Genomic DNA, 14604 nt, shown 5'->3' on the forward strand with positions numbered 1-14604 from the left:
GCACTTTGGTTGCATAAGTCTTCCTCTGGGGGAACTAGAATAAGAATGAAGTGGATTTCAGCACTGAAGGGAAACCATCTATGTCTCCTCTGTGTGCTGTCTGTGTGATGATGTGGTGTGCCTCAGTTGTTTAAAGCTCTGTGTGTAGTTGCATAGTTGTTTGTCTTAGGGAGGAAATACAGTGTTAAATTTTTCTGTGCACTGTAAATGTCAGATTGCACTGGTGGCAATTTAGCAACATCTCACATAATAAACGAATAGTTAAAAACAAGGTTGATGTGTAGTCAGTTTTTAGAATTGTGTTATTATAAGATGACGACTAAACAGCTGCTGGTTTGAGAAACAGAAGGAATTTGGGTGGAAAGTGTGCTCAGTGTGTTCACTGCATTTGGGTCAGAATAGGCACATGTTTAACAGAAGCAGACAAACACAGATGTACACGAGAACCAGCATAACTCACATTAAATTGTTTTGTACAGGAATTGTTGTACAGGAGTATTTGCATTTCAGCTTTTACATTTGCACACAGTCAAAAACTTTTGGGCATTCACTGCTGTGGTATGCATCACAAGACTCTGGCTATATGTCATATAAAGTGCATATGGTTTGCACATGCATTAAATTTGTGTTTATCAGCCTGAGGCCTAAGTATACAAGTGTGGTGTCATGTGAGTGCAGCGTAGTGACAATTTATACAATTCAGTAGCTTGTTGTGTGTCTCTAATTCTGCCATTTCTTTTTATATTAGAGTTTAGGAAAAACTGCATTGTATTCTCTGTATTAATAAAGAAAAATGTAATTTAATTAGTATCGTTACTTGGTGTAGAGGAATAATCCTCTTAGGTTTTGTTTGACAGCTTTTGCATAGAGGACATACAATATTTTTCTTTCTGATGCACCTTCTTTTGTGTGTAAAGCAATAGTGATGTTAGTTTAATGTTTTTAAAAGGCACTGACTCCTGTTTACATCAATTCTTCATTCCAGTACAAATAGCCTAAAGAGCAGTGAAATAGAAATGGTTAGATCATATCAACAATTGAACTAGATGATTACACCTATATATTTATCAATGCTAAGCCAATAGGAAAACATAACCTGGCCACTTTGTTGAGTCCAGAGCTGTTAGAGCTTAAATGAAATACGAGCTGTGTAGAAATTAAGTATCTTTTATATTCTCTTTCTCTGGCTAACAGGTAGAACTATTACAGTTTGTATCACTAAGCACAAAAATGGGCTTGTATACATACATGTCATAGAGGTGTTCGTGTGGTTATTTCATGATACTCTCTGTCCATTTACCTCAATAAAATCTCCGTACTTGAATATATGGATGAGTGGTAACACATGCATCACACAATCCTCTGTTTCCCACTCTAGCGGACTCGAGAGGATAAACATATTTTCATCCCATTCATTCACGCAGCTCTCTGTTTGCCAATTAATGATAAACTGTGAACAGCTTTTGTTCCATTTGTGAAGAACATCAGCTTTGATTCTATCGTGCTGCATAATAATTACCCAAAATTAGCAGTTTTCCTTCAAAATCTCAGCCATCAGCACACATTACAAAATGCAGGGTAAAGGCCAGCAGAGGCTGCTAGTCCCCTCTGCAATGGTCTGTACGTAAATCATAATAATGGCTCAAATAAATGAATTATTAATGTTAAATGTTGCAGCTAACACTTTTTCATTCAGTGCCCTGGTCTTGTAATTAGTCTGTCTTAAAAGATCTAGCCGTTATAAGCAGAGCTGATATTCAAACCCTTTTTTTACCGTAGTGTGCCCTTGCCTGGGCTGTCAGTGGATGGACATGGCAGGCCTATAATGCAGATCCATGGTGGTCCTCCTGGGCTCTCACTCCCAGTTAATGACAGTTATCATGGCTCTCTGCAGGCCAGCTCATCCCTCTGCTATCTGCAGTCATGCACAGACAGTGCGACTACAGAACAGCAAAGAAGATGTAAGATGGTGGAGGATACCATATCCTGCCATTAATCATGTCATTCTGTTCCCTCTGCTCCCAACCCTTCCTTAGTCTGACATCTGTGCACATGTGTATTTGTTGCTTTCTCCTCTCTATGTTCCTGTGTTCATCCCTGTGTCATTACAGTCGTGTGTTCCTCTAACTTTCTGATTTAACTTTTCTTGTTTCTTCAGAGCATTTTTATCTCTCTCAAGTTGTCGTTTGGTTTTCTCTTGAGAAGTCAGTCTGTGTCAAACTGCTACATCCCACTAGATGAAAAAGCAGGAACTAAGTCCAGGCACTTTGCATCCCCACATAAGAAGTCTCAAGTTGGTCCTCACATTAAATCTTGGCATTAACATGAAGATAAGGCAGCTCTCTGTTAATCACCTGAAACTGGAATTCTTCAGCTATTGGAATTAAAATGTTTTGATTGGTGATTTGCCTGTCACTGCTTGCAAATGCAGATGCCTCGTGTGCATTTTTCCTTCTCTCCGCTATGCTATTTCTGTGTGAAAGCGAATGGTATTATTGGATGCCACTTGGTACCGCCCAGGCAGGGCAGATGGAGATGCTTGTTTGGCCCTCCAGCATTGTCCTAAATGTAAATTTGGACTGTTTTCTGCTCTCCTGTCCTGTGTGTGTCTCTTTCACAGATTTTCATCGTTTCCTCTCCGTAGAATTGAGCGAGAGTAGAAGTGCATTAAGGGTGTAAAAATGGAAAAAACTAGTCTACTCTTGCATAAGTGGTGACACTTACTGCCACAGTCTAGGACTTGCTGCATTATTTTCAAAGTATACTAATATCAACTTAGTCGTTTGTACCTTTTAGAAATGTTCCTCTGTGAAATATTTCATTGTCTTCCAAGATCATTTAAATGTTCTCTTTAATATCAAACGAAGTTGCAAATATTATTTCTTAATATAAGCTTCTGTATAGAAGGAATGACTGTAACATGCTGTGCTTAGGGCTTTCCTAACACTCACAAAACACAGTGCTTGGCCACTGACCACACACAGACTTAACACACTATTTATTTAAATTAAAACATGCCCGATCTATTGAATACTAATTGCAACTGAAACTGTATCTCACCCCGCTCTTTCTTGAGACAGTTTGATTGCAGTGGTGTGTAGTCTGGCACGCTGCCCACCCTGCAGGCCCCTTGGTAAAATAAATAAATAAATAAAAGTGAGAGCTACCAGAGAGACCAGCGAGAGACTGAAGCAAAGTGCTAAACAGAGGTGCACAGCGAGGAGACACGGCATCTCGCAGAGGGCGAAGCCCGCAATATTGTTTGTGTGTTAGTGCTCCTCCTCATGGACCTCATTAGTCCAATGTTATTTTATGGAGCTTAGTGCGCCACCTTTACTGGATTTTCTGCGTGGGTGCAAGTTCTTATGTCTGTGTGCGAATATGAACACATGGCTCAGCTCTGGCCTTCATATGAGTGTGGGAGGGAGATCTTAATATTCTCACTCTGTCCTGAATAAAATACCTCGTTTGTCCCCTGTGTGTCCCGTTTCTGTCGATTTGGAGCAGTTTTTTTTTTTTAATGCGTGATGAACACGAGCACCGTGTAGTTACCCAGAGTTGCATTTAGGCAGCAGTAGATGTTTTTTAGCTGGTGAAGTGGGCCGTATGAGCTGCACAGCAACACAAGGCTCTACCTTATTGGTTTATTTATGATATACCGTTAAAAGCTCAGTGGTTGTGCTTAACACACCGTATCCTCATCCTTTGTATACATGCATGAACACACACACACAGCCACATGTACATATGCTGAGCTTAGCTTTTCTCTTTACTTCGTCCTGTGGGCCTTGAGCTTTCTACATGTCTATTTTTCTTGCTCACTCTTTATTACTTGGTATCATTGCCCGCAGTATTTCATGGAGCACGGTCAGACAGTAAGATGGTTCATCTTGCTTTCATTACTATTGGTAGACCTTATTCCTGCACTGACACTTTGAGCAGTCAACTGTTTCTGATATAGCCAATCTGCTGTTTGCATTTCATGGCCATTATTTAGTTTTAAACCTGCATTGTCAGCTCTATGATCGTGAAGGACTCAGCAGATTTTCTTTAGCTACTGCGATGTGACATGTGCACATCAATCCTAAAACTAGTATTAGATTGTTTGACCATCATCTCACAGCACAAGCCAGAAGAAACACTGAAGGTTTCCCACTATTGGGAAGTGCAAAGCAATGCAGATGGCCTCATTCATTCTTTCTCGTTATGCCACTACATTGTTTTTCTCTTTATCCCCCCCTTTATCCTACTGCATCCTTGCCATCATCAGTCTGAATTGTGGGGGTGGCATGGTGGCTCCATCACTCCACCTCCTGTGTTTCAGGACATTTCTCATCTCTCTTCAGTCCTAAAGACAGCTTTTTAATAAAGTGGGTATGTGCATGGATTTAAGTGCTTTATTTTCATTTCGCTGTGCAGCTGGTGAACTAATGTGTGCTTCTCTAATATTTATGAAGGACCACGAGTTGTCGCTCAGTTCGCGATTCCTCCAAGAGGAAGTGAGATGGCTTTTCAAATCTTGCACTTTCATATTTATATTTATACCTCAGATTTTCCTCTGGGTGACCATATTCGACTTTCTGGTAAAGAAGGAAGACTTAACAAAGAATGATCCAAATGCCTTAATTTTGGCTAAATATTGAAAAGTATCCTAGAATATGACTGTTAGATTCCCAACTGGGAAGAGGGAAGCTAAAAAGGGAGCAGATATGGATTCTGCAGTCCTCTATTTACTGACCCATTTTGAAACTGAGTCCTGGTGGTGAAGGGATGTGCAAAGAAGTACAGACACCACTTGCATTTGCAGCTCTTCCTGGGGATTCCCCAAACTCTGTGTGTGTCCTAAAATCTCCACCTTGCCAATCATGCACTTATACATACTTGTAAGTTAGCAACTAGGTACTTGCACTCCATTGTTCAAAGTAAAGGTGGTTTGACATTGTGAAAAAACTTACCTCTACTGTCAATATTTGGAATTTGATTCCCAAAGCTTATAGAAAGGGTAGTAGCTTTTTATTTATATTTATTTGTTGTTTTATTTATTTGTTTTTACTAAAATGTTACAGTGACTTACAGAAACTTGATCCTCCAGCTAGTTGGTCAGTTGTTTGCCCTGAACACAGACCAGAGTTTCAGGCATACAGCAGAATTTCTTGAAAACAAACAAATAAACAAACAACAATATTTATTTGAGGAACTGCTGTGTAAAAACCTCCAGTAGTATATAGCTCACCATCCAGTAAACCTTGGACTTCCTGGATATTTCATGGTCTCGCTAGTACTGTCTTGCTAGTTTTATGTACATAGACTGTACATAAAAGATGGATGTAGCCTCTAGCTCTGGTTGCAAAAATAAATCTAGTATTGTGATTTAGTATCTCATGAGTCCAATGTCTTCACCACTAGTTCCAAGTGTTATTTAAAACAACATAATATTCATTTTTTCCAAATTTTAGTAGAGTAATTTTTTTAGAGTATAACTGCTCATAAAGTAGGGCACACTGTAGAGCCAGGCTGACATGTTGCTACATACTGTACAGAACCATGCAGTGCCTTTCATTTGGCATTCGGATTGCAGAACCCACATTTCCAAACTCAAGGCTTCAAAGGAGGAGCCTGCATAAAAGAGTTTAGGATTTGAATGTCCATAGAAATGCTGATCCTCATCTGATTGCCTTGTGCAGCATCATTAGTGAATACTAGATACTGCATCCCAGTATCTAGTAAAGAGAGAACTGTTGGAATTCAGTATACATGCGAACCTTATTTTTGCACACAGGAGTCCCAGTTGCAACTGTGAAAGGAAAAGAAATCTCCTGTCTCAAAGTTGTGTATGAAGCTGGCATTTAGCTTCTCTGAAACTACAAAATTAGTTAGTTAGTAACAGTTGTCAGTGACATCAGCTGTAGTGAAATATATATATATATATATATATATATATATATATATATATATATGTATATATATTAGGGGTGCAACGATACACAAAATTCACGGTTCGGTTCGGTTTGATACTTTGGTGTCAGGGTTCGATATTTTTTCGATACAAAAAATGTTCATGCTTTTTTAATTTGTCATTTATTAAAATTATAAATATATATTTTAACTCAAAAGTACATTTTTTAAATTTAATGTTGCTGAAACGACAAAGTAATAAAAAAATAAATATCTGATGGAGAAATCCCTCATCTTTGGAAAAGAGAGTTTATTACAGAGAAATGGCTCTTTCCAAAATAAAAGCTATACTATACGCTTCTTCTGGGGTACACTCTCAGCAGCATATTAAACATATCAGGTCCCCATAAGGAGAATCATGTGCTAACGGCTGTCTAAATGACACGGGTAAAGTTTGTAGCATGCGTGCTTGTTGTTTTTGTCTGCTTCCACTTGTCTTTGCACTAGGATGATGTCGGAGTAAATGTGCAGTCATATTCATTGTGTTCCCACTAGTGCTGTCAGCGTTAATCTGAAATGACGTTAACGCCACAACACGGCAAATCTCCGTTAACGAGCTACCGCGGATCGCCCAGTGCGTGGGGCTGGACGGCGTCAACACGTTAACGAGCAAACTGCGCTAACGCAGTAGTTCCCACCCATGTAATTGAGCATTGCGTGGCACATCCGACATACTGTTTTACTTTTGTCCATGACGCGCTTACCTTCAGGGTCATACTTCACATGAAGACCAAAATAGTTCCAAAGGCCAGATCTGAATGAGGGTGGGGGAGGTTCAATTTGCCATGCTGCAATGAGCTAAGCTTCTGTCTTGCTAGCTTGCGCTGCGCTCTGTGGATCTGCGCTCGACAGTGCAGCCTAGGCGGAGTAGTCGAACGCAGATCCACTGAGCGCTCAACACAGACAGCATCGTCAGAAGAAAAGTTGATAAAATAAATTAAAAATTTGGTATTGTTCGATACACATGCGTACCGAACCGAAAGCACTGTATCGAACGGTTCAATATTGATACGAGTATCGTTGCACCCCTAATGTATATATATATATATATATATATATATATATATATATATATATATATATATATGTACTTTGTGTGCTGTGGGACTGGGGACTGTAACCAACTGTTTATTGGTAGCAAGCAGAAACAGGACCAATTGATCAGCTCCCAGGCTTGTACACGATGACAGGCAACTAATAGTCTCCTTTAGAAGTGACAACATGTGTATGTCTGTTTTATGTTGTGTCCTTCAGTGGGCTCTGAGTCACCGTGCCCTCTGATTCAGCATGTATCATTGCTGTTTCTGGCACCATCTGCACAGCATGGTTCCTCCCCACTCACTCCTCCTTCCCCACATTCATCCATCAATCCAGCCCTGCCGGCACCTAAATTGTGCAGCAGTAACTTAACGCAAAATGCTAACTCTTATTCTTTTTAATACCACTTGACATTTTCATGTTGCTTTTAGAATATTTTGTTGCATTTTTCTTGCATTCTAAAGCACCCAACATTTTATTCCTATTTGATATAATGGGTTGTGTTTGTTTGTTGTTTTGTAATGAGGAGACAGCAGAAAATTCTGTGCAAAAGGATTGAGTAATGAATCAGTGCATGTACATATGTTTTAGTATACAGTGTAATCCTTTAGAGTAACTGTTGAGCAGATAAAAATTCTGCCATAAATGTGAGAATAACACAGGTGAAATGTTTAATATTGTGTTACAGAGGGAAAGATTGCATATTTCCTTTGCTTTTATGGTTTGCTTCTTGATACTTAGAACATTAGAAGGCTTGAAAAGATGGCATTTTAAGGATCATCCCCTATTTCCCTATCAGCCCCCTCACAGGCTGTGTGTTGTGGTATGTGGTGGATCTAGAAAGGGCGCTGCTTTGTTTAGTTTCATAATCACCTTCTTTTCCACTTCACAAGCTCTCACATAGTGAGACACACAGACACACACACCCTCTCTCAGCGGGCAAGGCATCAGCAAAAAGGAAGGGGCATGAGGTTTACCGCACTGTAAAAGCCAATCAACTAATATGTGTTGGCCATCAGGACGTTACCATGGTGATGTGTTGGCGGGTCAGTGCCCACACATATACACTCATGCACTGCAATTCTCAAAGCAGGCTTCACATAGGAACCCTGCCTGTTTGCACTGTCCACTTCCATGTATATGTAAATGGAGGGTATACAGGGCTTTGTGGCCATGACCTCAGGGTTAAGCTTTGGTTGGAGTAGTTCTGTTTGGGTTGGAAAAGCTGTCAGGGCCGGAAGAGTATGCTCCCTGCAGCCGAGTGGGTCTGGACTGCTGGGTCTTAGTCAGGGAGCTGTTAAAAACCCAGGCACAAGAATCACAGACCACAGTGATCCCAGTCAGCGCTGGAGTATGCTTTTAGGTGTTAACATCACAGTTGTAAAGTAATAAAGGAAAATGGATTGAATACAGTTAAATACAGTTCTGCTCCTTTTCTTGAACTGGCTGATGAATTCATGATTTACATATAAAGGAAAGCTACAGGGTTACTGTAGATAAACTACTGTAGATAAAACTATAAAGCCATTTAAAGCAATGCATTATCAGTGACTACAACATCTAATCCTTTTACTGAATATACAATATCTATCTATATATATAATCTAACTATAATCCTTAATTTAGGTTGTGTGCTTATATAATTTATATTTTTATGACAAGTTAAGTTTTTTCAGCCTCAATAGCAAATTCACTATTTGAAAACGTTATTCTGAGTCACATCATAATGATGTGACCACGGGCAGTTTAATAAAACTTTCTAATGCAGTGCTTGCATTTCAGACAGGAGAGACTGAGTCTGAAAGACATTTATTCATCTATTGCAAGGAATAAAAATCTTATCATTACAGCGTCTGTAAACCTGAAGGTTATTACCAAAATCTGAGAATTGCTCTTTAATACAGAAAATCTCTAGTTAAGAAAATGCCACCAAGGTACTCTTTAAGAAATTGGAGATTATCATAATTATGGACAGAGGAAATAACATATATGTACAACACAGTATAATATCGGCATGTTTTCTCCTCTGATCAGTAGTTTGAGTACTGAAGGTGTATAAAGTTTTGTTGCTGTGTGTCTGTGTAGATGTCATGAAGAAAGATTTTTAAAAAAGAAGAAGAAAGTAAAAAATTATTGAATAAATGTCTTGAGCTATGTGGAAAGAATACTGCTAATTCATGCCTGCATGTTTGCATCTGTTCCAAGCCTTCTTTCACAGACTCTCTGTCTCTCTTCCTCTGTCTCTCCTTCTTCCTTTGTCTCTTCCATCTGTGCTGGCAGCAGGTTTAACGCTGTAAATCAGCTTATGTAGATGCGCCAAACTCTGACATCTGGCCCCTCTGGCCTTTTCTAAGTTACTACAGGCTGAAAGACAAACTACCACATGTGTGCTGCATATATGCATACAGGAACAACACAGCAGATTGTGGCCACAAACATTTTGCCGTGGTTTAATGGAAATCAATTACTTTAACAGAATTAATTTTTAGTTGTACTTTAGTTCCAAACACTCCTTTGAGAGCAGTTTGGGCGGTATTGAAGAAGTCGCAAAGCGCATTAAAAGTACACAGTCAGCATTTTCATCATCGTTTTTTACACTGAAATAGAATGAGCCATTACTCCTACTCTGCTGCCGCTTTATTAATTTATTTAGCAGTAATTGTTTTGGTGGGCGGTTTAAAACTTTCAGCTTCTATGACTCAGAGTACATCGTAACCACTGTAATTAATCTACGGCAGCCTGCTTTCTACACAGTCTATGGAGATGAATAGGAAACTGAGGAAGAAATGCTAATGAGGAGTCATGCTTCTTTCATCAAGCTTGCCCATAAACATTCACAAATCACCTCTATCTGCGCTTTGGTTTTAATTTCCTGTATGACTACAGTTTACCATCTGATCTCTGGTTCCATGCTTTTAACACTCGCTTTATCTTCTGATGTTGCAGATGGGGCTCCACTGAGCGAGCTGTCTTGGCCTTCATCTCTGGCAGTGGTAGCTGTCTCCTTTTCTGGCCTCTTCACCTTCGTCTTCCTCATGCTGGCTTGCCTCTGCTGCAAGAAGGGAGACATTGGCTTCAAGGTGAGCTCCCTGCTGCCCCCAACTGGACGTAGTGAGAGTATCACGAACTCTATGGAGTCAGTAGATGTCCAGGGAATATGATGATCTGCGAGTTAGCTGAGTAACAAATAAAAGAAAGAAGGGGGAAAAAAAGGAAACTTGTTTTTGTTTCTGCTGAAGTTTGTTAGATTTTATGCATTTAAAGTAACACACTTCTAGTGTCCACACACACATGGCTTCCATTCTAAAGGAAGGGAAACACAAAGAAAAGGCTTAGATAAGCCAAATTACAAAAGAACTTGGCTCAAAATCTGTGGCAATAGGTTGATGGACTAATGAATCCAAATTTGAAATTTTGGTTCACGTCACTGTCAGTATATATGAAGAGGGTCAGGAGAAAGGTACAACACTGATTGTGTACAGCCATCAGTAAAACTTGGTGGAGACTTTTCAGCCAGGGGTTTTCGGGACCTTGTCAAAATTGATGCAATTCCGAACACAAAGATTTTGATCCAGCATGCAATGCTGTCTAGAAAGCATTCGATTGGCAGCAGCTTTGTTTTTCAGCATGTCAGTTACGTACTACCCATGCAGTAAAAGCATACCTGAGTAGAAAAACAGCCAGTGGAACGCTACCCATCATGGAACACAAGGCTGTCAGTGCCTAAAGGATAGCTTTGAATGTCCTTTAAGAAGCCTGTATTCTCTGCATTATTGTAAGGTCTTTGCCTTACAATGTAAAGCCCCTTGAGGCAACTGTTGTGATATGGTGCTATTTAATACCACTGAATTGAACTGAATTTTTCCTGAAAAAAACTGTGATGACGAATAAAAATGGTCCTAACAATTATTGACTTCCAAGCTTGTTAGAATTTATACAAACTGTGTTTTTGCCTTACATCTATGTTGGCATGTGTGTAAACAAATTATTGTTCCTGTTTCCCTTTTTCCTCAAAAAAAAAAAAGGGTTCTGTACTGATTTAATTAATTGAAGTGAAGTCTCTCTCTTTCTGCCTCAGTAAAGCACACCTTAAGTGTTTTAGTCTTGCTAAGGACTATTATCTCATTGTATGAAAGTGGAAGACTCTTACCAATTCCACACTGGCACACATTGTCTGTGTGTTGCCTTTGGCTGCCAGCATGACTCAGTCATGCTGTGTCAAACATCAGCGCTGAACTGAGCAGCTGATGAGGGCTAACAGTGACTGACACAGGCAGGGGGCATATGGAAAGAAGGAGAGAGGGAGGAGTAACTCTCAAGTCGCTGCCGTGCCTGCTTCTTGCCATTACAAGTTTCTTATGAGCATGCTGTTTGTTTTATGGAAGAAGTGTTGCAATATGTTTTCATTTTGTCTAGGTATATTTGTCTGTAACTGTTTTTAGCTAAAGACACTGTTGTCCAGTCAGGGCTGGACAACAGTGTCTTTATTTGTAATTACTTGAGCAAATTCAATTACAGTATTCAAATGGGAGGATGAAACCTGTGTTCGACATTGTTGTTGTTGATTAGATAGCTGTAGAAAGCAGAGGACAGTGCAGGAGTGGGGATTAGAGCCGAGCTGCTTGTTCCTTGTGTATGTACTATATGTGATGAGAATCAATGGGAACTGCCTCTAGTAGGTACATGCTGCAGGGACAACAGTGTCACTAATGAGCACTGCATAGAGAGGTACCTTTAACAACTGCGGAACTTTTCCTATTAGTGGATAAGTGTGTTTGTGTGTGTGTTTGTGTGTGTGGCAAAGTCTGTCTCTCCCATGCCAGATCGCCTCAGCCTCATTATGAGAAAACGTAGTTTAATAACCAGCAGGAACAGTGGAAGCCTCAGTCTGTGTCTACTTTTCACTGGCCCTAACGACACAAAGATGGCTTAAGCTGCTAAAACACCATCATACAATAGCTGATTTGTTTTTCTTGACAAAGCAAAGCTTCGTCTTTCAGCCGGGTTGATAAACCAATATAGAACTATTGATTCCTGCAGGGATATTGTCTTCCAGCACCATGTCATCAGAGTTCAGGATGGAAATAGGGCTACTAAACAGCCGTCCCAACGAGTCAGTGTCTTGCACAAGGACATGACAGACATTGCATATGAAGACAAGCCAAGTTCTTGTTAAGGGAGATGTATTTCGATTTTAGAGCGCAGATGTTTTCAAATATTTATCTCTGTTTCTTAGGTTAACACCAGGTATCACATCATGATTAAGCGGTCCCCCTGTCTGTCCCTCTCAACAGCTCGCTTGTAAGGTGTGCAGTGTTGTGGGACTGCAGAGCTGCACTGTTGCACCGTCCAAAAAGCTTCATTATTCCTCTTCATCGCAGTGTTCTTACTGGTGCATGTAGTGCGAGGCTGGGTATTAAGTGCTTTCTAAACTGAAGGCTCTCTGGGGAGCTGTGCAACGCTGACTCACAGCCAGGTGCTCGCTTTCACACTTCACTCGGAGGAGAGTGGCAGATGGTTCTGCTCAATGAGAAAGACACACACACACACACACACACATTCCTATGTACATATTAGTGTTTTATAACACATGTTGAATAACACACACACACACACACACAGCCATTCAAATATTCAACCTGCAGCTTAATATCATCCTTTCTAATTTCTTCCAGCTCTCTCTTTACTGTTTCTTTACATCAGTGGTTGCTACAATTAACAGGTGCTTGTTACGGGTTAATTAAATAGAGAATGCATCGATGGTTTTTGTTTTTGCTTTAGCTAACTAACCAATAAGGGATGTCAGAACGTACATGTCAGTCATTTGTCTGCTCCTTATGATAATGACTAAGTCTCAGCATGTGACCATCTTTATTGTGTTTTGGGATTTATGATAATATGCATCAGCAGCAAGGTACAATTTTTCACAAGCCATTTTGGACTTTTGTTCTGGTTGATTGACTCAGAGATCTCTCAAACATATGCTAAACATTTAGGGTTCCTATTGGAATTATTTTTTTAGGGAAAATAGATTTGAATGGGAATTTCCTTAAAATTAATTTGAAATTTTCAAATGCAGTCATATGTGCAATGCATGGAGTATATTAACCTTTCAGAGGTTGCTGTTAGGCTGAAACTGCTGGAGAAAAAGCTCTGAACAATAAATTAATGGAACACACGTGAGACTCTTGCTTTATTCAGTTATTTTTACATATCCTGATGAAACCAATTTTTCCCATTATATATATTAGACTACAGTTTTTCTACTTTACTGTTTATTTACTGTTGTTTGTTTGGTTGTTTTTTTCACTCAGTATTTTTAGCAATTGTATCAATAATGGTGGTCCTTGTTTGTAAATTACCAAACAATAAATTCTACCTATTGGGTGAATGAACACAGTGCATATTTTGAAACTATATGCATGCAGCAGAAGGTGAAGAGAGGCAACTACATGTAAACAGCAGTGCAGGATTTGTCATTTGCAAGTGCTAAGTGTTCCTACTGGCCAGTAAAAGACAAGTAGTCCATACAGATCTGCCTCTTGGTTTAATATCAGCAGTATTTATACATACATTTTGGGAGAGAGTAGGGACAAGCTACAGCAGCTGAAGTGCAAGGACACTGCAGCAGACCAGAGAGTCCATTTTTAGGATGAAGTATAAGTGGCAGAGTGGAAGATATGGGATATGGTGTATAGCAAATGGAAAGAGAGGATCATCATCTTCCATGAGTTTTGCCTCTTTGAGGACGGGATTAGTATTTTGTTTGTTTGCTTGTTTTTTATAGCTGATTATATGCTCTTCCTTTTCCTCCTAATGTGCTATAGTGGCTCAGTGTACACTGTGTGAATAGCTTTTTTGTGTGTAGTGTGCAATACAGACTGCGTCGCATAAAACTGTGCAGACGGAAACACCAGGAAAAACTGAGATCATTCAAACACTGTAGTGGCAGATGTAATAGCACAGTTTAAATCTCACAGCTATCAGAACACAGTTGTTTCCCATGAGGCCTTTTAGTGCAAATCCTGATGTAATTTTCAAAGTTAAATCTATTAGAACAAGTCTCTATGAGATAAAATGTACTCAACAACAAAGTTTCTTTCTCTGTAAATGAAAAAAAACAAAAAACAAAACCTGAAAATAAGAATTATGTTTCTGATGTTCAGCTGTTTAAGAAAGTAAATACACTGGAGGGAGGAAATAAAGACAGGCTTTGTGTATACGGTTTGAATAGTGGCATGCATTTATGTGTTCCCCCACAGCGTCCCACACAATGCACCCTACAATGTACATGACTAATGTATATGGGTAGGTGGAAGTGCCTCAGTGCATTTGAATGTCTTCACAGTTGAACCATTGTCTCCCACTATTTCAGTGGAAGGACGACTGTGAGTGGATGACTAATCCCAGCGTGTTTCTTTGCGCCAGGAGTTTGAAAACACAGAGGGAGAGGAGTACCAGGCAGATCTCTCCGCCCTGGCCTCGCCTTCCTCCCAGAATGGCCCCGAGGTTTACATCCTTCCACTCACTGAGGTCTCCCTGCCTGTCTCCAAACAACCTGGCAGATCCAGTAAGAAACTGCACAACAGCATACACAAATAACACTTCTAG

At 39.8% G+C, this 14604-nt stretch overlaps 1 protein-coding gene across 4 annotated transcripts in view; it reads left to right on the forward strand.

Annotated features, from left to right (window-relative positions):
• Positions 1-14604, forward strand: part of aatka (apoptosis-associated tyrosine kinase a) — a 31570-nt gene that overhangs the window by 3486 nt on the left and 13480 nt on the right. For all 4 annotated transcript variants that reach the window (XM_063471942.1, XM_063471946.1, XM_063471943.1 and 1 more), the window contains 2 exons: positions 9940-10073; positions 14422-14563. In XM_063471942.1, the coding sequence (XP_063328012.1) occupies positions 9940-10073; positions 14422-14563 (276 nt within the window). The remainder of the gene's footprint in view (positions 1-9939; positions 10074-14421; positions 14564-14604) is intronic.

Source organism: Pelmatolapia mariae, linkage group LG4, assembly GCF_036321145.2.
Source record: "Pelmatolapia mariae isolate MD_Pm_ZW linkage group LG4, Pm_UMD_F_2, whole genome shotgun sequence".
In the NCBI taxonomy this organism is placed as follows: Eukaryota; Metazoa; Chordata; class Actinopteri; order Cichliformes; family Cichlidae; genus Pelmatolapia; species Pelmatolapia mariae.